Source organism: Mustelus asterias, chromosome 28, assembly GCF_964213995.1.
Source record: "Mustelus asterias chromosome 28, sMusAst1.hap1.1, whole genome shotgun sequence".
NCBI classification, from domain to species: domain Eukaryota; kingdom Metazoa; phylum Chordata; class Chondrichthyes; order Carcharhiniformes; family Triakidae; genus Mustelus; species Mustelus asterias.
The window spans coordinates 29,483,764-29,507,645 of record NC_135828.1 but is presented as its reverse complement, the minus strand read 5'-3'; the positions used below and the strand labels follow the sequence as shown (position 1 = coordinate 29,507,645).

The window sequence follows — 23,882 nt, the reverse complement described above, 5'->3', positions numbered from 1 at the left end:
AGTGTTAATGTAAGCCTACTTGTGACACAAATAAATTTTTTAAAATTTAAACTTTAAAACTTTAGAAACAGGCTATTTGGCGCAACTGGTCTATGCCAATGTCTATACTTTGCATGAGGCTTCCACCATCTTGTATCAGCCCTTCCCATCTTATCCCTCCCTCCCTGAATTCCATAATGCTCCTTTTTCAATCACCAATTATCTCTGTTTCAATTCTTCCATATGGCAACAAGTTCCAATGTGAAGTTACACACTTTGGTGTGAAAAACAGAAAGGGAGAATATTAATCAAATAGTGATATATTCGGATTGTGGATGGACAAAGAGATCAGTGAAAGTGGAGAGCAGCTGCACCAAGCAGTTAGGAAGCAATTGGTATGTTGGCCTTAATTGCAAGAGGATTTGAGTGAAGTAGGGATGTCTTACTGCAACTATTAGGGCTTTGGTGAGACCACACCTGAGAGTATTGCGTGCGGTTTTAGTCTCCCGACCTAAGAAAGGATATACTTGCTATAGAGGGAATGAAAATTCATGAGGCTGATACCGGGGTTGGTGGGACTGTCCTATGAGGAGTGATTGGTTCGACTGGGCCTGTATTCACTACAGTTTAGAAGAATGAGAGGGATCTGATTGAAACGTGTGAAATTCTAACCGGGCTGGACAGACTGGATACGGGGAGGATGTTTCCCTGGTTGGGGAATCTAGAACCAGGAGGCACCGTCTCAGGATACAGGCTAGATCAATTAGGACTGAGATGAGGAAACATTTCTTCACTCAAAGGGTAGTGAATCTATAAAATTTTAATAGTCCATCCCTAATGGTCCGTTGGAGCCAGACCTGATAAATGGCTCAGGGTCTGTTCCTTACAGGACATGATTTAGTTCATTTTGTGGCAAAACTGACCAGTTTGGTGGGGTTTAATTTGGTGAAGAGGCACAAAAGTGGGTTCTGCACACTTGTACGCCTGTTTAAACTCTAATTTTTGATCCCAATTACTGATTACCTAGAACTTGAATGTGCATGAACCATAAGATATAGGAGCAGGAATAGGCCACTCAGCCCATCGAGTCTGCTCCGCCATTTGATCATGGCTGATGTGTTTCTCAGCCCCATTTTCCTGCCTTTTCCCCGTAACCTTGATCCCCATACCAATCAAGAACCTATCTATCTGTCTTAAATACACTCAATGACCTGGCCTCTAAGCCTTCTGTGGCAATGAATTCCACAGAGTCACCACCCTCTGGCTGAAGAAATTCCTCCGCATCTCGGTTCTAAAGGGTCATCCATTTACTCTAAGGCTGTGCTCTTGGATCTGAATCTCTCCGACTAATGGAAATATCTTTTCCATGTCCACTCTATCCAGGCCTTTCAGTATTCTATAAGTTTCAATAAGATACCCCTCATCCTTCTAAACTCCATCGAGTATAGAACCACAGTTCTCAAACACACCTCGTATGTCAAGCCTTTCAATCCTGGGATCATTCTCATGAACCTCCTCTGGGCCGTCTCTAGGACTTGCTAAACCTGCAGGTTTGGAAGCGCTGATTGTGTAATTCTGTGGAGCAGTGTTCGTAGGCTGCAATTGCTCACTACTGAAGGTGTGGAGTGCTGTGGCAGCTCAAGGTCAAAGCAAGAGGAGGATACACCACCTTAGATGTGGCAACAGAGGTTCAGAGAAGGATGGATGTCATGTTCCTGCCAGAGATAGTTGGGGTAGGTAACTTGTCCTCCTGTCCCCCTCTCCAGCAGCTGATGCTGTTCTATCTGGCCTCTGTCATGGAACCATAGAATCCCTGCAGTGCAAAAGGAGGCCATTTGGTCCATCGCGTTTGCACCGCCTCTCCGACAGAGCATCCCACCCAGACCCCATCCCTGTAATCCCATGCATCCACCCCACCTACAATCCCCCTAACCCACACATCTTGGGATGCTCAGGGGCAATTTAACATGGCCAATCAACCTAATCTGCACACCTTTTAACTCATTCCTTTTGCAGACCAATTGCCAGTTAAGCTGCCCGCCAGCACTCATTAGGAAATCCCCTAGCAAGGTGCTGATAACCAAACACGGTTACTCCTGAGAGTCCAATAAGGGGAGTCGGACAGTGTTTACTCTTTTTCGATGAAGTCCTCAGAATTTGCAAAATAATTGTTGATAAGATGGTGAAGTCTTTACAAAGTGCCCCAGAAGGTCTCCTAATATGGTTTCCATCAAACTTCCGGCAGCAAGTGAACAGTGAAAGACAATATTGATACCTTTTTGAAGTAGCTGATTGACTTTAGGAGATCAAACACCAGCCAAGAAAATAGTGTGCAGCCTCCCTAATCATAGAATCATAGAAACCCTACAGTGCAGAAGGAGGCCATTCGGCCCATCGAGTCTGCACCAACCACAATCCCACCCAGGCCCTACCCCCACATATTTACCCACTAATCCCTCTAACCTACGCATCTCAGGACTCAAGGGGCAATTTTTTTAACCTCGCCAATCAACCTAACCCGCACATCTTTGGACTGTGGGAGGAAACCGGAGCACCTGGAGGAAACCCACGCAGACACGAGGAGAATGTGCAAACTCCACACAGACAGTGACCCGAGCATCGAACCCTGGAGCTGTGAAGCAGCAGTGCTAACCACTGTGCTACCGTGCCGCCCCTTGAGTGCTGGCAAGCAGCTTAATTGGCTGTTTAACAATCCTCTGGGTAGCAGATCCAAGTGTAAGCTCCAGATCCTTCCCCAAGTCGGAATCTTAGCCTGAACTGGAGTTTCAGATGAAGACCCCATCATGCCCACTTGTGAGATCCTTTAGCACCTAAAATTTCTGGGGAAAATCATTTGCATTGTCTTTTTACCTGACCTCAGCCCAGATTTATAGATTTGAGTTTGAGAGCTGCTTGTGATTGGATTTGAATTTGTGACCCTAGTCTCAAAGAGACCATAGTTGTAGTGTGGTGTACATTGCTGGGCAATGCTATTACAGGCTGTCAGTACAATGCATAAGGTGCAGCATAAATTGACTTAAGATGCTAACCAGCAGGAGGGAGTTCCAGTTGCAAAGAGTTTGTGACTTTTCTTAACTGGAGCTCAGGAGTGACTTGACAATATTTAGGACTGTAAAGCATTATAAACAGCTAAATAGTCCGGGATTCTTGACCTGTTTAATGAGATGGCAATGAATGGATGCAAATTTAAGAAAATTGCAAGTTGTGATAGAGGTTAGAGAAAATCTTTTTGCACAGAGGGCGGTTAGAATTTGGAGTTCACTGCTACAAATCATTGAAGTAGAATCATTCAGTGATTTGAAAAGGACATTAGGTAGCTGCTTGAAAAAAATATTACAGAACATGGGATCCCAAAAGAGAAAATGTTGGAAAATCTCAACAGGTCTGGCAGCATCTATAAGCAAGAAGTCTCACAACACCAGGTTAAAGTCCAACAGGTTTATTTGGCAGCACAAGCCACAAGCTTTCGGAGCGCTGCTCCTTCATCAGGTAAGTGGGAGTGCTGTTCACAAACAGGGCATATAAAGAGACAAACTCAATTTACAAAATAATGGTTGGAATGTGAGTCTTTACAGGTAATCAAGTCTTAAAGATACAGACAATGTGAGTGGAGAGAGGGTTAAGCACAGGTTAAAGAGATGTGTATTGTCTCCAGCCAGGACAGTTAGTGAGATTTTGCAAGCCCAGGCAAGTCGTGGGCTTTACAGGTAGTGTGACATGAACCCAAGATCCCGGTTGAGGCCATCCTTGTGTGTGGAACATTGCTGTCAGTTCCTGCTCAGCGATGTCCCGAGGCATGGTACATTGGGGAGACCATGCAGACGCTACGACAACGAATGAATGAACACCGCTCGACAATCACCAGGCAGGAGTGTTCTCTTCCTGTTGGGGGACACTTGAGCAGTCATGGGCATTCAGCCTCTGATCTTCGGGTAAGCATTCTCCAAGGCGGCCTTCACGACTCACGACAACGTAGAGTCACTGAGCAGAAACTGATAGCCAGGTTCCGCACACATGAGGATGGCCTCAACCGGGATCTTGGGTTCATGTCACACGATCTGTAACCCCCACGACTTGCCTGGGCTTGCAAAATCTCTCTAACTGTCCTGGCTGGAGACAATACACATCTCTTTAACCTGTGCTTAACCCTCTCTCCACTCACATTGTCTGTACCTTTAAGACTTGATTACCTGTTAAGACTCGCATTCCAACCATTATTTTGTAAATTGAGTTTGTGTCTTTATATGCCCTGTTTGTGAACAGAACTCCCACTCACCTGATGAAGGAGCAGCGCTCCGAAAGCTTGTGGCTTGTGCTACCAAATAACCTGTTGGACTTTAACCTGGTGTTGAGACTTCTTACTGTGCTTACCCCAGTTCAACGCAGGCATCTCCACATCATAGCATCTATAAGCAGAGAAAGGAATTGACATTTCGAGTCCAGATGACCCTCTGTCAAAGCTAAAAGACATTTTAGTGGAAGATATTTAAATTGCAGGGTGAGGGAATGAAACATAGAAGATAGGAGGAGGCCATTTGGCCCCTCGAGCCTGCTCCGCCATTCATTACAATCATGGCTGATCGTCCAAGTCAATGGCCCAATCCTGCTTTCTCCCCATAACCTTGGATCCCAATTCGCCCCAAGTGCTATATCCAGCCGCCTCTTGAATACATTCAATGTTTTGGCATGAACTATTTCCTGTGGTAACGAATTCCACAGGCTCACCATTCTTTGGGTAAAGAAATGCCTCCTCACCTCTCTTCTAAATGGTCTACCCTATATCCTCAGACTGTGACCCTTGGTTCTGGACTCCCCCACCATCGGGAACATGCTCCTTGCATGTACCCTGTCTAGTCCTGTTAGAATTTTATAAGCCTCTGAGATCCACCCCCACCCCCTCCCATTCGTCTGAACTCAAGTGAAAACAATCCCAATCTAGTTAATCTCTCCTCGTACATCAGTCCCGCCATCCCTGGAATCAGCCTGGTAAACCTTCGCTGCACTCCCTTGAGAGCAAGAACATCCTTCCTCAGAAAAGGAGACCAAACTGTACACAATACTCTAGGTGTGGCCTCACCAAGGCCCTGTATAATTGCAACAACACATCCCTGCTCCTGCATTCAAAACCCCTCGCAATGAAGGCCAACATGCCGTTTGCCCTCTTTGCTACCTGCTGCACCTGAATGCTTGCCTCCAGTGACTGGTGCACAAGGACTCTCCCCCCCCCCCCCCCCCCCCCCCCCTCCCAATTTACAGCCATTCAGATAGTTATCTGCCGTCTTGTTTTTGCTTCCAAAGTGAATAATCTCACATTTATCCAAATTAAACTGCATCTGCCATTGATTAGCCCACTCACTCAACCTGTCCAGATCATTCTGAAGAATCTCTGCATCCTCGTCACAGTTCACCCTCCCACACAACTTGGTATCATCTGCAAACTTTGAGATGTTACATTTTGTTCCCTGATCCAAATTATTAATATATATTGTGAATAGCTGGGGTCCCAGCACCGATCCCTGTGGCACCCCACTGCCAATTTGAAAAGTGCCCATTAATTCCTACTGTTTCCTCTCTGCCAACCAGTTTTCTATCCATCTCAATATACTTCCCCACTCCCAACCCATGCGCTTTAATCTTGTACGATAATCTCACGAAAATTGAGTCATAGCCACAAAAACAAGGAAAGGCTGCTATTAGCAGTCCGCAGAGAGAATAGAGGCCGAGAAGCTGAAATCAGATCACCTTGCAGATGCTGCCAGACCTGCTGAGATTTTCCAGCATTTTCTCTTTTGGCTTCAGATTCCAGTATCTGCAGTAATTTGGTTTAACACAGAATATGGGATGTTTGGGTTAGACTGGGTTGTAGGTTAAAGCATGTGGGGGAGTGAACTGTATGCGATTAATCTGGGTGGGATATAAAGGGTTTGTGGAGTGAGGGGCAGAGTGAGATTAGACTGGATGAAACATGGAAGCAGTTGGCAGAGACGTGACAAATCAAATGGGCTATTTGTATGATGGAACATTCTTTGGTTGTAAGTTGCATTATGTTATGGGCAACATGTTGCCAGTTGACAGCTAAAACATTTATACTGTTCTCAGTGAACACATATCAAAACGCACTAACTTTTCTACACAGGGACCAATGAACAAGCAATAATTGACGTGGTCTCCAACCGCACAAATGAGCAAAGGCAAAAGATCAAGTTGGCTTTCAAGACCCTCTATGGCAAGGTGAGTTCAGAGAGTATACTGCAGAGAGGGCGGCACAGTGGGTAGCACTGCTGCTTCACAGCTCCAGGGACCTGGGTTCGATTCCCGGCTCGGGTCACTGTCTGTGTGGAGTTTGCACATTCTCCTCGTGTCTGTGTGGGTTTCCTCCGGGTGCTCCGGTTTCCTCCCACAGTCCAAAGATGTGTGGGTTAGGTTGATTGGCCATGCTAAAATTGCCCTTAGTGTCCCTGGGATGCGTAGGTTAGAGAGATTAGTGGGTAAAATATGTAGGGATATGGGGGTAGAGTCTGGGTGGGATTGTGGTCGGTGCAGACTCTATGGGCCGAATGGCCTCTTTCTGTGCTGTAGGGTTTCTAAGATTTAAGTATGAGCAGGAATGGCTTGCACATCCTCCTCCTTTCTACCAAAGGCATCTCTGACGCTCATTGAGGTACAGTTCCCCACGTACACACACACGTGCGCACGCAGATTCGCACCGGGGTACAGGTTCCACACACACTTGGTCTCTGGGGTAGTTTCTCACACACTGACTCTCTCTGGGGTATGGGTTCCATGCACAATGACTTTCACCGGAGTATAGTTCTCCACTCACTGGCTGTCACTAGGGTACGGTACCACATACTGACTCTCTCTGAGGTATAGATGCACACACTGCGTCTCACTGGGATATGGTTCCCCACACACTGACTCTCACGGGGGTACAGGTTCCACACACTGATTCTCACTGGGGTATAGATGTGCACGCGCGCACACATACACTGACTCTCACTGGGGTACAGTTCCACAAATATTGACTCTTACTTGGGATATGGGTTCCAAACATACTGACTCTCTCTCGGGTACAGTTCCCCGCACACTGACTCTCACTGGGGGTACGGGTTCCACAAACATTGACTCGTACTGGGGGTACGGGTTCCACACACACTGACTCTCACTGGGGGTACAGGTTCCCCACACACTGACTCCTACTGAGGTGCAGTTCCAACAGACTGACTCCCAGGTGGGTATGGGTCCCACACACACACAGACTCTCGCTGCCATAATGCACTGTGCCTTTTGGGGGAGGTGGACCCTATCCAACGTTGGAGATTTTCACTGTTCAGAAGATTTCAGTTCTTCACAAAACAGGAATTGCTTTTATTATAAAGACACAGTCAGATCCCACATACCGCTGTATGTGGAGGATCAGCTAACCTGTTTATAATGGGGTTTATTGAGGGAGGAATGTTGGACATTTGGAGAATTCCCTTAATGTATTTTTAAGCAGGTAAAAAGGGCAGTTGTTTAACCCCACATCCCATCCATCAGAAAGACTGCACCTGAGACAATGCGGCATCCCCTCAGTGAACCATCAGTCCAGAAGATATGTTCCAAACGGGGATTAACGCCACAAACTTCTGACACTGAGCTAACAGTGTCGACACACAGCCACGGCTGATACTTTCATCTACAGTCAGTAAAATTAGAACAACATCTGAAGCTATTTAGCCATGGGGGAGGGGTGGCTGCTGCTTATCTTTTAGTTAAAGCTGAGTCAATGTCTGGGTTCTATACTCCGAGTTCAAGTCCACTCTGCCATTGTCCTGTTACTGACCCACTGCCCTCTTGTGAATTCATTTGTTTAAGGATTTGATCAAAGACCTGAAATCAGAACTCAGTGGAAACATGGAGGAAATCATTCTTGCCCTCTTCAAGCCCACCACTTACTATGATGCTTGGAGTCTGAGGAAAGCGATGGAGGTACTGTTGTTTATATCGCTGCTTGGTGAAATGTGTTGTTACATCTGAGGAAAATGCACTGAATGCCAAGATGTCTGTTCCAAGACACAACTCTTGATTATTCTGTTATCTGTCGGAGCTAATTAATAAAAGAGCAAAGAACAGTACAGCACAGGAACGGGCCCTTCGGCACACCAAGTCTATGCTGATGCAGATGCCTCTCTAACCTAATATTTTCTTGCCTCTACATGGTCCCTCTATTTCCTGCCTATTCATGTATCAATGATGTGGAGATGCCAGCATTGGACTGGGGTAAACACAGTAAGAAGTCTCACAACACCAGGTTAAAGTCCAACAGGTTTATTTGGTAGCAAAAGCCACACTTTTGCTTTTGCTACAAAAAAAATCTGTTGGACTTTAACCTGGTGTTGTGAGACTTACTGTATTCGTGTATCTATCCAGATGCCTCTTGACTGTTGATATAGAATCTGCTTCCGCCACCTCCTCTGGCAGCGCGTTCCAGGCATTCACCACCCTCTGGAAAAACGTGCCCCATACATCTCAAACTTTCCACCTCTCTTTCAACCTATGCCCCTGAGTAATTGATCCTTGACCCTGGGAAAAAGACTCTGACTATCCACTCTATCCAAGCCTGTCATAATCCTGAAAACCTCTATCAGGTTCCCCCCTCATCCTGTGACGCTCCAATGAAAAGAATGTAAGTTTGTTCAACCTTCCTTCGACATATTCCCCTGTGGTTAGTTTTGCTGCAACAGGAAACGGAAAAGGAATTTTGCTTCCTTTTCAAATCTGCCTGGCTCGGTATTGAAGCTGACACTTGGGGTTTTTTGTCTGCTGGTTAGAATTTAAACTGAAGTTTGTTAAAGAAACCGACTGCATTGTTTAAAGGTGGAGTTTCTGCCACATGTACACAACAATACAGATTTTAAAATGGCAAGTGTGAGAAAGCTGAATGTTGAAAGCGTGTTTGTGCCCACGCCCTGGTTAAGCTCCGAGCTGCTTACTGCAGCTGCACTGGGTGGTGGCTTAATGTTTGTGTGGAAAAAGAGAGACAGCAAGTGCTGGCTTTAATTTAAATCCTTTTTATTTAAGGTTTTTTCTTTTAAAAGAACACTTCCCAGGAGTGCTTGATGGGGACAGTGTAGAGGGAGCTTTACTCTCTATCTAACCCCGTGCTGTACCTGTCCTGGGAGTGTTTGATGGGGACGTGTAGTTGTGTGGAAGGGTGAGCTGTGAGGAGGATGCAGAGATGCCTGTGTGATTTGGACAGGCTGTGTCTGGGCATCTGCATGGCAGTATAATGTGGATAAATGTGAGGTTATCCACTTTGGTAGCAATAATAGGAAGACAGATTATTACTTGAATGGGTGTAAATTGAGAGAGGTGGATACTCAATGAGACCTTGGGGTCCTTGTGCATCAGTTGCTGAAAATAAGCGTGCAGGTACAGCAGGCAGTAAAGAAGGCAAATGGCCAACATGGTATGTTGGCCTTCATAGCGAGAGGATTTGAGTATAGGGATAGGGATGTTTTGCAGAAGTTGTATAGGGCGTTTGTGTCATAGAATCAGAGGTTTACAGCATGGAAACAGGCCCTTCGGCCCAACTTGTCCATGCTGCCCAGTTTTTATCACTAAGCTAGTCCCAATTTCCCACATTTGGTCCATATCCCTCCAGACCAATCTTATTCATGTAACTGTCTAAATGCTTTTTAAAAGTTCCTGCCTCTACTACTACCTCTGGCAACTCGTTCCAGACACACACCACCCTCTGTAAGAAACAATTGTCCCTCTAGACCCATTGTATCTCTTCCCTCTCACCTTAAACCTATGCCCTCTAGTTTTAGACTCCCCTACCTTTGAGGAAAGTTGTTGACTATCTACCTTATCTATGCTCCTCATTATTTTATAGACCTCTAAGATCACCCCTTATTCTCCGATACTCCAGGGAAAAACATCCCAGTCTCTCCTTATAACTCAAACTGTCCGGTCCCTGGAGCATCCTAGTTTAATATCTTTTATATAATAGGGTGACCAGAACTGTACACAGTATTCCAAATGTGGCCTTACTAATGTCTTATACAACTTCAACAAAACATCCCAACTCCTGTATTCAATGTCCTGACCAATGAAACCAAGCATGCCGAATGCTGCCTTCACCACTCTGTCCTCCTGTGACTTCACTTTCAAGGAGCTTTCTACCTGTACTCCTAGATCTTTGTTCTAGAACTCTCCCCAATGCCCTACCATTAACTGAGTAAGTCCTGATTTGATCTACCAAAATACATCACCTCACATTTATCTAAATTAAACTCCATCAGTCATTCATCAGCCCGCTGGACCAATTGATCAAGATCCCGTTGCAATCGGAGATAACCATCTTCACTGTCCACTATGCCACCAATCTTGGTGTCATCTGCAAACTTACTTAACATGTCGTGTAGATGGAGCTTTACTCTGTATCTAACCCCGTGCTGTTACTGTCCTGGTGGGAGTGTTTGATTGGGACAGCGTAGAGGGAACTTTACTTTGTATCTAAGCCCATGCTGCACCTGACCTGGGAGTGTTTGATGGGGACAGTGTAGAGCGAACTTTACTCTATCTAACCCGGTGCTGTTCCTGTCCTGGGAGTGCCATGTGACAGAATGGATCAAAGAGTTAAGTTAAAGTCAGAAATCATAAAATTAGACGGGACAGCAGTCAGCCATTTATGATCCGCCCTCCTATTCAATGCGAAATCATCATGTGAATATGAAGGAATACATTAATAGGGGCATCAAGGTTCTGGAGGGAATGTAGAGGAGAAAGTTCCTAGAATGGGACCAGAGATGAATGACTTCAGTTAAATAGTCACTTGGTAGTACTGAGCCGAGCATTGCTGAAAAAAGAGACATGACATTGAAGCTTTTCATCATGCACTCATAAGGATAGATCTCAAATTGCCAGCAGGAAAGGGAATGACAACTTATACTGCACGAGAACAAAGAAAATTACAGCACAGGAACCGGCCTCTCGGCCCTCCAAGCCTGCACCGACCAAGCTGCCGTCTGAACTAAAAAACCCCCCCACCCCCGACCCTTCCTGGGACCGTATCCTCTATTCCCATCCTAGTCATGTATTTGTCCAGACGCGGTCACTATTGTTTCTGTTTCCAATGCCTCCCCTGGCAGCGAGTTCCAGGCACCCACCACCCTGTGTTAAAAAAAAAATACTTTCCTCGTACATCTCCTTTAAACCTTGCCCCTCGCACCTTAAACCTATACCCCTGAGTAATTGACTCTTCCACCCTGGGAAAAAGCTTCTGACTATCCACTCTGTCTATGCCCCTCATAATTTTCTAGACTTCTATCAGGTCGCTCCTCAACCTCTGTCGTTCCAGTGAGAACAAACCAAGTTTTTCCAACCTCTCCTCATGGCTAATGCCATACCAGGCAACATCCTGGTAAATCTTTTCTGTATCCTCTCCAAAGCCTCCACACCTTTCTGGCAGTGTGGCAACCAGAATTGAACACTCTAGGAGCGATTCTCCCATGCCGCCATGCTTATTTTTAGCACAGCAGGCCGGGAGAATCGCGTGTGGGCCGATTCACGGGATTCACACACGCCTTCTGGCTGCGTGTGCATCTCCGAGCGCCAGTTATCTGGTGCGTTGGGGACCATGCTGGAAACCGGCAGGAACAGCAAGTAAGTGGTTTAAATCTTACTTGAATGTTATTTAAATGTGATTAGCGGGTCCAGGACATCTCCCACCCTGCCAGTATAATTTCACTCCGGGGTTCAGACTAACTCCCCACTTTTGGGGAACTAGCGGGACGACCCCGCTGGAGTGAAGGGGAGACAATTGGGGGGGGGGGGCCATAGTGCCCCCTTGGCATGGGCACCCTGGCAGTGCCAGAGTGCCATCACAGTCGGGTGGTCAGACGGGGCATGGATTCAGGGCTGGCCCGCAAATGGACAGGGAATCGTGATCAGGCTGTGGGAGGGGTGGGTGGAGAGGCAGCACTGCGGGGGTCCCAGGCTGGCCAGCAAACTGCAGGCTGACAGTTCGAGACCACTGCACATGCACAGAGTTACGGAACTGTCAGACTCTGGTGTGAATCGGCCCCACCTCCCTGAGATTTTAATGATATTCACGATTGTGACCTCTGTATTGTACAGTGTGTGGGAGATTGAAGTGTAAAGTTGCACTGAAAAAGCAATCGTGATTTACATCAGTTTTCCCACAAATTCAGCACTTGGAACTTTTTTGCAAGAATCGCACCCTATATTCCAAGTGCGGCCTAACTTAAGGTCCTATAAAGCTGCAACATGACTTGCCAATTTTAAAAGAAAATGTCCTATTGATGAAGGAAAACATGTCGTATGCCTTCTTGACTACCTTCTCTACCTGCATTGCCACTTTCAGTGACCTGTGTACCTGTTCACCCAGATCTTTCTCCTATCAATACCCTTAAGAGTTCTGCCATTTCCTGTATATTTCCTATCTGTATTAGACCTTCCAAAATGCATTACCTCACATTTGTCCAGATTAAACTCCATCTGCCATCTCTCCACCCAGTCTCCAACCGATCTATATCCTGCTGTATCCTCTGACGGTCTTCATCGCTATCTGCAATTCCACTAATCTTTGTGTCACCTGCAAACTTTCTAATCAAACCAGTTACATTTTCCTCCAAATCATAAACAACAAAGGTCCCAGCACTGATCTCTGAGGAATGCCACTAGTCACAGCCCTCCATTCAGAAACACACCCTTCCACTGCTACCCTCTGTCTTCTATGACCGAGCCAGTTCTGTATCCATCTTGCCAGCTCATCTCTGATCCTGTGCGACTTCACCTTCTGTACCAGTGTGCCATGAGGGACCTTGTCAAAGGCCTTGCTGAAGTTCATGTAGACAACATCCACTGCCCTACCCTTATCAATCATCTTTGTCACTTCCTCAAAAAACTCGGTCAAGTTAGTGAAACGTGACCTCCCCTTCTTAAAACCATGTTGCCTCTCGCTAATACATCTGCTTATTTCCAAGTGGAAGTAAATCCTGTCTCGAAGAATTCTCTCCAATAATTTCCCAACCTCAGATGTAAGGCTCACCAGCCTGTAATTACCTGCATTATCCTTGCTACCCTTAAACAAAGGAACAGCATTGCGAGTGAGGATACAAAGATTTCTCTCGAGGCCCCAGCAATTTCATCCCTTGCCCCTCTCAGTATTCTGAGGTATATCCCATCAGGCCCTGGGGACATGGAGAGGAGAGTGCTGGTTGGTTGGCAAGTGCGCTCTGGTCAAAAGGTGTTATAATGGAGCAGGGAGCATTTAGCTGGCAATTCCAAATCGGGCACGTTGACTCTGGCCAAGGCATTGCCATGGGGGAATGAATCAGGGAATGCTTTCCCCCAAGCTTTTGTTCAATTGAACACCCTGCAATGCATGGATATGCGCTCTCTCAGTACAAAGGGCCCTGTCGTTAGGGGACGAGATCAGAAACCTCAAGGTATGTGAAGTTAGATTAGACTCCAATTAATTGCTATTTTGGCATTAATGTGAGGAAATGATGTTTCATTTCAGCTGTGCTTTTACTAGCAAATTGGGAAGCTTTTATCAAAATAAAGTTTATTAAACAATACAGTTTAACTATAACTAAATGAATCAGCTTAGCGTTTAACATTTGAACAATACTGAAACACGGTGCAATACAATTCTTAACAGCTTGCCTATCTATTATCTTTTGATTAGTATACAGTGAAAAGTATTGTTTCTTGCACGCTAAACAGCCAAAGCATACCATTCATAGAGAAGGGTAGGAGAGTGTGTAGTATTAGTCATAGCTAGGGTGTAGAGAAAGATCAACTTAATGCAAGGTAGGTCCATTCAAATGTCTGATGCTTCAGGGAAGAAGCTGTTCTTGAGTCACTTGGTACATGTCCTAGAATGTTTGTATCCATTTCTCGACGGAAGAAGGTGCAGGAGGTTATGCTGCAACTGTACAGGGCCTTGGTGAGACCACATTTGGAATATTGTGTGCAGTTCTGGTCACCTCACTATAAGAAGGATGTGGTAGCATTGGAGAGTGCAAAGAAGATTTACCAGGATGCTGCCTGGTTTGGAGGGTAGGTCTTATGAGGAAAGGTTGAGGGAGCTCGGGCTTTTCTCTTTAGAGCGGAGGAGGTTGAGAGACGACTTAATAGAGGTTTATAAGATGAGGGGGATAGATAGAGTGGACGTTCAGAGACTATTTCCTCGGGTGGATGTAGCTGTTACTAGGGGGCATAACTATAAGTTTCATGGTGGGAGATATAGGAGGTATGTCCGTGGTAGGTTCTTTACACAGAGTGGTTGGGGTGTGGAATGGACTGCCTGCAGTGATAGTGGAGTCGGGCACTTTAGCAACTTTCAAGCGGTTATTGGATAGGCACATGGAACACACCAGAATGATGGGGAGTGGGATAGCTTGATCTTGGTTTCGGACAAAGCTCGGCACAACATCGAGGGCCGAAGGGCCTGTGCTGTGCTGTAATGTTCTATGTTATATAAGAGAGTTTGTCCGGTGTGCGTGGGGTCCTTAATTATGCTGGCTGCTTTTCCGAGGCAGTGGGAAGTGTAGACGGTGTCAATGCTGGTTTGAGTGATGGACTGGGCTTCACTCACGATCCTTTGTAATTTCTTGCAATCATGGAGCCATACCAAGCTGTGATACAACTGGAAAGAATGCTTTCTATGGTGCATCTATAAATGTTGATGAGAGTTGTAGTGGATATGCCAAATTTCCTTAGTCTTCTGAGAAAGTAAAGGCTTTGGTGGGCTTTAACTATGGTGTCGGCGTGGGGGGACCAGGACAGGTTGTTGGTGAACTGGACACCTAAAAACCTGAAGCTCTCGACCATGCCTACTTCGTCCCCATTGATGTAGACAGGGGCACGTCCTCCACTGTGCTTCCTGAAGTCGATGACTATTTCCTTCATTTTGTTGACATTGAGGGAGAGATTGTCATTGCATCAGTTCACCAGATTAGTTCCACTTCAAGCAACTTTCCTCTTATAGAATTAAAACCCCTTTTCAAAGTCAGTTAGCCATAAACAGGCTTACATGTTTGTACTTGTTAAAAGTCCTAGAGTCTTTTGAACACCTCTGGAGACAGAGACACCGCTTGTTTCTTTCAGAATCGAGCAGAAAACGGACTGTTTTAAAACTAAAGAGAAACTGTCAGCTTTGCTCTTCCCATTAGCACATGACTGTCTCTTGTCAATCAACCTACTCTGAAACCCCAAGGAAAACTTAAGTAAACACAAATGCATTAACTGTTTAGACAAACACATCATTAACTAAAATCAGTCATTATCTTGCATTCTCAACTTTTGAGCTGCCTGTTGCCCTGACAAATCAACACCATTTAAAACGGAGCTGAATTTTAAACATACTCCTTTCAAGAAACATGATAAAAATACATTTCTTAAAGGCAAAGTGTCTTCACACTGTGAAGATATGTGGCTTCCAGCATGCACAGGCAAGTCGCACTGAGAACCCAGCTGATAATCTTGAATTGGTTTGCAGTGTAATTCTCAGCACAGTCAGGATTGTTTAGCAAGTGTTGTCCAATTGCAGTATCAGTTGAGACAGCATGTCATTTTTAGCAAGACTTCGATGAAGTAGAAAGACTGGAGAAAGTGGGATTGTTATCCTTCGAGCTCAGGAGGTTGCAAAGAGATCTGGTAGAGGTGTTCAGAATTACATGAATGGTTGTGCGAAGGATAAATACAAAACTGGCAGATGAGCCATTAACCAGTGATGCAGATTTAAGTTGATTGACCAGAACAGGAGATGCAGAGAAATGTTTTTTGCACAGGTGTTTTGATCTGGAATGTGCTGTCTGAAAAGGTGCTGGAAGCAGATTCATTGGTAACTTTCAAAAGGAAATCAGATATAGATTCTGTGTTTAAAATTTTAAAAGAAATGAAAGCCTTTGTGGGATGAGTCGGAGAGTGGGGACTAATTGGATAATGCTGCCCACACACAGTGAGCCAAAAAGCCATTCTGTGATTAAAAGAAAGGGTGCGGTTGGGTGGAGCCTTTGTGAAGATACAAAAGTCTGAGGTCACGTACCAACCAACTCGAACAGCTCCTTCCCTGCTGCTGTCAGACTTTTGAATGGGCCTGCCTCGCACTAAGTTGATCTTTCTCTACACCCTAGCTAACTGTAACACTACATACCGCACTCTTTTCCTTCTCTATGAATGGTATGTTTTGACTGTATAGAATGCAAGAAACAATACTTTACGCTATATACAAATGCATGTGACAATAAATCAAATCATGTTGAATCTGACAGTCCACTGCTGGGGGGGACAGTAAATGTTTAGCAACAATTCCTTTTCTGACACTATCGCACACTGAGTGAGGTGGCACGGACATGACATTGAACCACATTTACCTCCATCTGCTGGCTGTGAAGCATTCTGTGACACTGATCAGAGAGCTTTGAGGGAATGCTGACTGGTTATCCCTCCGCCAATATGCAAAAAGAAAAATATTTGATCACATTGCCGTTTGTGAGAACTTTCCATTGGCTTCTGTGTTTGTACCAATATATTCAGCAAGAATGAGATATCCTAGACAAAGATGTTCTACAAATGCCAGTAGAACTGCATGGAGTTCTACATCACTCCAAGAAAGAAAGTTTTGTTTGGCCGATAAGAGTTGTTTAAGTGACTGTAATTTCGCTGAATGGTTTATTCTTGCTGGCCTCCAATCATGAATCTCCATTATCTACACCCTTCCCCAATTTATGGAAGAAATAATGTTATAATTGAGATGTGTTTATAAATTGTTTGGTAATTTCTGTTCACTAATTTTGTCCAGATGAGGCTCTGCATGTGTGCAGTGTGTTGGGATACCGAGCAGGAGCGCCTGTTGTGATTTTAGAATCAGGCTGACTGCATTTCTACCCCTGCACTGGGGTGAGATCTCTCTGCTACACAGATGTTTAGAAAATTGAAAAGTTGTATTTCTCATTCTAGCTAGAACTGGCCCTGTTCTTGTCCAAGATTTATTCACATATATTCCTGAACTGGAGTCACTGCAGAGCAACAAGTCGCAGTAATCCTGGTTGATGAATTTGTTATTTTGACTCCCTCACTGTGTCCGCCTTGCAACTTGACCCCCTGACTGTGTGGCAGGAGTATTTCACTAAGCCAACTGATGCATTATAATAATGAGTTGTACTATACCGTTCTGGACAATGTGCTGAATGACTATCTGGGAAGAAGTTAACAGTGTCTGTTTGGAACTATAAATATCTATCCTAGTCACACCACATCACGTCAAAGAAACAATTAGTCTTGACTTCCTCTCTTTTCCTTCATATCCCACAGGGGGCTGGAACGCAAGATCGGGTCCTGATTGAGATCCTGTGCACCAGGAATAACCAGGAGATCCGTGAGATTGTACGCTGTTACAGGGAGGAGCTGGGTCGGGATTTGGAGAAGGATTTGAAGAAGGACACAAGTGGCCATTTCAAGAGATTGCTCATCTCCATGTCTCAGGTCAGTGACTGGAAGGTTCAGATAATAAATGCAGCAACTCCTGACGATCACCTCGAGCTGCTCCCTGACCTCGAGCTTGTCTCCAGGTCACCAAGAACATCCCCAGTGTCAGGAGGCTGTGCAGGTGGAATGTGGCATCCACAAGATGTACCATTGAAGGTTTGAGCCCCTTGTGTGCTTCAACATGAATAGATTCGGGTCATCAACATTGGAGAAGAAGTAAGCTATTCAGCTGCTCAAACCTGCTGTCATCTAGCTAGATCGTGGCTGACTATCTACCTCAGCACCATATTCCTGCACTAACCCCATTATCCCTTAATGTCATTGGTATCTAGAAATCTATTGACTTATGCTTTGGACATACTCAATGACTGAGCCTCCACAGCAGTCCTCTTGGGGCAAAGACTTCCAAAGATTCACCACCCTCTGACTGAAGAAATTCCCCCTCATCTCAGTCTGAAATGACCTGCCCCTTATTCTGAAACCATGTCTCCCTGCTTGTAGACTCACCCCAAACCAGAGGTAAAGAAGTTTAAAACTGAATTGCATAAATATTCTGGCCCCTGCTTCAGTGAGAATGCTGGTGTGTGAAGAGACTCTCTCCTCTGGGCCATACACCATCCATGTACGTCTCCATGTGTGAGACTGCTTGCTCAGCCATGACATACACATTTTATTTCTTTCTCTCTTTCACTGTCTCTCAATCCCTACCCCCTCTCCATCTTGGTCCGTGCAGTCTCTCAATCCCTACCCCCTCTCCATCTTGGTCCGTGCAGACTCTCAATCCCTACCCCCTCTCCATCTTGGTCCGTGCAGACTCTCAATCCCTACCCCCTCTCCATCTTGGTCCGTGCAGACTCTCAATCCCTACCCCCTCTCCATCTTGGTCCGTGCAGTCTCTCAATCCCTACCCCCTCTCCATCTTGGTCCGTGCAGACTCTCAATCCCTACCCCCTCTCCATCTTGGTCCGTGCAGACTCTCAATCCCTACCCCCTCTCCATCTTGGTCCGTGCAGACTCTCAATCCCTACCCCCTCTCCATCTTGGTCCGTGCAGACTCTCAATCCCTACCCCCTCTCCATCTTGGTCCGTGCAGACTCTCAATCCCTACCCCCTCTCCATCTTGGTCCGTGGAGGGGTTTTATTATTCTTTTGAGACATGGGCGTCGCTGGCTGGACAGCATTTATTGCCATCTCTAGATGCCCTTACTGAGTGGCTTGCTGGGTCATTCCAGAGGGCAGCTGAGAGTCAACTACATTGCTGTGGCCCTGGAGTCACATGTAGGCCAGACCAGGTAAGGATGACAGATTTTCTTCCCTAAAGGCATTTGTGAACCAGATGGGTTTTTCCAACAATCAGCAATGGTTTCATGGTCATCAGTAGATTCTTAATGCCAGATAGTTTTATTGAATTCAAATTCCACCATCTGCCATGGTGGGATTCGAACCCGGTCCCCAGAACATTAGCTGAGCTTCTGGGTTAATAGTCTCGCGATAATACCACTAGGCCATCGCCTCCCCCTGTTGGGGGTGGGGATAATGGCGCTTGTGTGACGCATGAGAAATTCTGGAGCTCTGGTTCTGTGTTTTTAGATTTTTTTTTTACCAGTTCCTTTTTAATATTCAGTGTTCAGCTCCAATTGTCTCAGAACCTTTAAAGGAAAAACCTTCTCATCTGCTCTGCCTATTTCATTGTAACACAGAATCTTTACAGTGTTAGCCACACTTTCCATAAATGTACATATCCTGAAGTAGTCACTCCTGCATGGTAAAGTGAGTGCTTGATGTAACCAGCAGGCTCCAAGATGGCTGCAGTCTGCACTGAACTAGCTGGTCGTGACTGGTGCCATAGTGCAAAGATTGCACACGTTCAGAGTGCCCCCTCGGGAACAAAGTTAGGAGTTCCCAATCCTGACTAAAGCATTTCTGCAATGGAACAGCAGTCCGGAAGTTTGGGGGTTTTATCCCGTTTGGTGCAGCTGAATTCTATAAATCTGGCAGCTCTGATGAAACTGGTAATGTGTGCGCTGGCATCTGGTCAAGTAACCCAGTTAATTCACTGAACTCTTTCAGGGCAGGGAACCACTGCCTGTTCTGGCCCACATAGTGGGCCCATACTCTGTGGTTGGCTGTTAATGTCCTCGGGTTAACTAGGGATGGGCAAAATCTGTTTTTATGTCTGGCTTCCCCACTTCCCACTAAAGAAAAGCAGTGACTCCTGCTGGAGTGTGTGTGTATGTGTACCTATGGGAATTGTGCTCCACTGGGATACCCTTTGATGAGGAATCGCCCACATTGTCCCAGCTCAGAAATGAGAAATGGAGACCAGGCTGAGTTACGAGGAGTTGCTGTTCCCTGGGGAAGCTGTATCCAGTGCACATAGAAGGTGCAGTGCAACAACCTCCTTTCAGCTACGGGTCAACTGTAGCTAAAAGGACTGAAACCCAAAGTGTGAAACTGACCCAAAACCCACCTAAACTTTCTTTGATCTCCATTCACAGGGCAATCGTGATGAGAATCAGACTGTGGACATGCAGAAGGCGACTGCGGATGCAGAGAGGTTGTTCCGGGCCGGGGAAGGGAAACTTGGGACGGACGAATCGACCTTCAACATGATTCTAGCTACCCGCAGCTTCCCCCAGCTCAAGGCCACTATTCACGAATACGGCAGGGTAAGAGCAAAAGTGGGATCGTTCTGGAGACACACTCCATTACCTCTCTCCATTAGGAACCACAAAGACAAATGGAAATGACCAGAGTATGGAGATGTAAGAGTTTTAAAAATTACGCAACATTTTGATAGTTAAAGAAAGTGAGGCTCGAGGATACATTTATCATAGAATTCCTACAGTGCGGAGGGAGGCCATTCGGCCCATCGAGTCTGCACCAACAACAATCCCACCCCGGCCTTGGTCCCATAACCCCATGTATTTACCCTGCTAATCCCCCTGACTCTAAGGGGTAATTTAGCATGGCCAATCCACCTAACCCACACCTCTTTAGACTGAGAGGGGAAACCGGAGTACCCAGAGGAAACCCACGCAGACACAGGGTGAATGTGCGAACTCCACGCAGACAGTGACCCGAGGCCAGAATTGAACCCGGGTCCCTGGCGCTGTGAGGCAGCAGTGCTAGCCACCGTGCCACACTGAACCTGACCAATGCTGCTCCAAGAGAATCCTTGGAGGCCATTCGGCCCCTCAAGTCTGCTCCACCATTCAATAATATCATGGCTGATCTGTTTGTGTGTCGAATTCCACATTCCTATCTAATCAAATAACTTTTTGATTGCCTTGCCTAACGAGAATCTATCTACCCCCACCTTAAAAATATTCAATGACCCCGCCTCCATCACCTTCTCAGGCAGAGAATTCCAAAGTCACACAACCGTTAGAGACAATCCCGGTATTAATCTCATAAACCTCTGAACTGCCTCCAACACGTTTACATCCTTCCTTAAATAAGGAGACCAAAACTGCACACAGTATTTGAGTTGTGGTCTCACCAATGCCCTGTATATCTGAAGCATGCCATCCTTGCTTTTATGTTCAATTCCTCAAAAAGACGACATTCCTTCTCAATTATGTGCTGTGGCTACATACTGACTTTTTTGTGATTCATGCACGAGAGCACCCGGATCCCTCTGCATCTTGGAATTCTGCAGTCATTCTCCATTTAAGTAATCTGCTCTTTTATTCTTCATGCCAAAGTGAAGAACTTCACATTTTCCCACATTATATTTGTTATGACTGATCCCCAGGTGAGTTTCCTCAAATTTGTTAACCCAGGTGAGATCCCTCAATTGATTCCCTCTGACTGGGATACCCCCAAATTGTTATGCCCTGGATGGGGAGGGAGGAATTGTCTCTCTATTCAATCCTCTCTGCTGGTCCCAACAGGATGAATCTAAAATAATCCCTCCCTTCACAGATACCTTTTCCCAATCCGAATATTTGTTTTAAATTGAGCCAATTTAACCAGGCTTTCTTGAGTTAAAGATAGTGTGAGTTTATGATAAGACACAGATTAGAAGTGAGAATTGATTGCAAAGAAAGGTATCTGAGACAGTCCTTGATTCATGAGGAGTAGATGGTGAGTGTTGTGGATGTTGCGATTTGAAATTTCAGGAGCACTGACTTCAGGTGAATAGTCAGTTTTGAGATTCCAGTGTTCTGCAGTTTGGCGGAGAAGCCTCCTTGTTTCCGTTCCAGCTGTGACTTCGCTGACTTGGCTTACTTCAACAATCAGCAAGCGAGAGATGGAAATATACCTGCAAAAACATTTTCCGGGCTGCTGCTGCTGGCTGGCTCTTTGCCTCTGTGTCAAACAAGTTCTAACACCCCCACATGTGCATACACCTGGGGCAGCTTTTCAGCTGGTTTTTATCCCAGGTTTTGTGTATTCCTGGAAGGTGAAATCCACAGATCTGTCTTGATATTATGCATAGGTTATCTCCTGATGAGGTGGTACTCATCTCCCAGAATCATAGAATCCCTACAGTACAGAAGGAGGCCATTTGGCCCATCGTCTACACCAACAGTCTGACAGAGCATCTTCCCAGCTCCACCCCTGCCCCATTCCCTTATGCACTTGCCCCACTAATTTCCCTAACTGACACATCTTGGGACACTAAGGGGCAACTTAGCATGGCCAGTGCACCTAACCTACACATCTTTGGTTTGTGGGAGGAAACCAAAGCACCCAGAGGCAACCCACACAGACACAAGGACAAAGTGAAAGCTCCACAGTCGGCCAAGACTGGAATTGAACCAGGGTCCCTGGAGCTGAGAGCTAGCAGTGCTAACCATTGTGCCACTGTGCCACCCTACCATTGTCTCCACTGGAGATGGCAATTGGTTTCTGTATGCTTTAGAAGTACCTTGTCTGGAAACAGGATGAGGTTCCATTGTCCCTCAGAGAATCACCCACCAGCAACTCGGCCAGTGGCTGACTTTCATCGTCAGCTGCTTGGAGCTTGTCTGTCGATTTTAAAACTCATTGGCCTTATTTAAAGTTCAATGTAATTCATGTTTTTCTTTCTTTTATTCATTTGTGGGACATGGGATGTTGCTGGCTGGCCAGCATTTATTGTCCATCCCTAGCTGCCCTTGAGAAGTTGGTGAGCTGCTACCTTGAATTGCTGCAGTCCATGTGCTGTGGGTTGACCCACAATACTGTCCGAGGGAATTCCAGGATTTTGACCCAGCGACTGCGAAGGAACAGTGATATATTTCTAGGTCAGGATGGTGAGTGACTTGGAGGGGAACTTGCAGATGATGATCCGAGGTATCTGCTGCCCTTGTCCTTCTAGATGGTCGTGGGTTTGGAAGGCGATGTCTAATTAGCCTTGGTGAGTTCCTGCAGTGCATCTTGTAGATAGTACGCACTGCTGCTACTGAGCGTCGGTGGAGAGAGTGGATGTTCTCCTGATGTGTGCAATGTAGATGATGGACATGCTTTGGAGAGTCAGGAGGTGAGTTACTCGCCGCAGTATTCCTAGCCTCTGACCTGCTCTTGTAGCCACTGTTTATGTGGTGAGTCCAGTTGAGTTTCTGGTCAATGTTAACCCCAAGGATGTTGACAGTGGGGGATTCAGTGATGGTCACATCATTGAATGTCAATGGGCAGTGGTTAGTGTGTGTCTCATTGGTGATGGTCATTGCCTGGCATTTGTATGGCGCGAATGTTACTTGCCACTTGTCAGCCCAAGCCTGGATATTGTGCAGATCTTGTTGCATTTGAACATGGACTGTTTTCATGTATCTGGAGTCGCAAATGGTGCTGAACTTTTTGCAGTCATCGGCGAACATCCCCACTTATGACCAAGGGAAGGTCATTGATGAAGCAGCTGAAGATGGTTGGGCCTAGGACACTACCCTGATGGACTCCTGCAGGGATGTCCTGGAGCTTCACAACCACAACCATCTTCCTATGTGCCAAGTGTGGCTCCAACCAGTGGAGTGTTTGCCCCCTAATACCCATTGATTCCAGTTTTGCTAGGGCCCCTTGATGCCACACTCAATCAAGTGCTGCCTTGATGTCAAGTGTTGTCACTATCACCTCTGGAATTCAGCTCTTTTGTCCATGTTTGAACCAAGGCTGTAATGAGATCAGGAGCTGAGTGACCCTGGAAATACCCAAACTGGGCGTCACTGAGCAGGTTATTGCTGAGCAGATGCTGTTTGATAGCGCTGTCGATGACCCTTCCATCACTTTACTGATCAGGAGTAGACTGATTGCAGTAATTGGATGGGTTGAATTTGTTCCTGCTTTTGTGTACAGGACATACCTGGACAATTTTCCACATTGTTGGGTAGATGCCAGTGTTGTAACTGTACTGGAAGAGCTTGGCTAGGGGAGCAGCAAGTACTGGAGCA

General features: G+C 45.9%; 1 protein-coding gene across 1 annotated transcript in view; it reads left to right on the top strand.

Moving 5' to 3' along the window:
• Positions 1-23,882, top strand: part of LOC144480361 (annexin A7-like) — a 90,674-nt gene that overhangs the window by 48,853 nt on the left and 17,939 nt on the right. The window contains exons 7-10 of the mRNA XM_078199784.1: positions 6,137-6,231; positions 7,858-7,971; positions 17,335-17,505; positions 20,007-20,177. Of these exons, the coding sequence (XP_078055910.1) occupies positions 6,137-6,231; positions 7,858-7,971; positions 17,335-17,505; positions 20,007-20,177 (551 nt within the window). The remainder of the gene's footprint in view (positions 1-6,136; positions 6,232-7,857; positions 7,972-17,334; positions 17,506-20,006; positions 20,178-23,882) is intronic.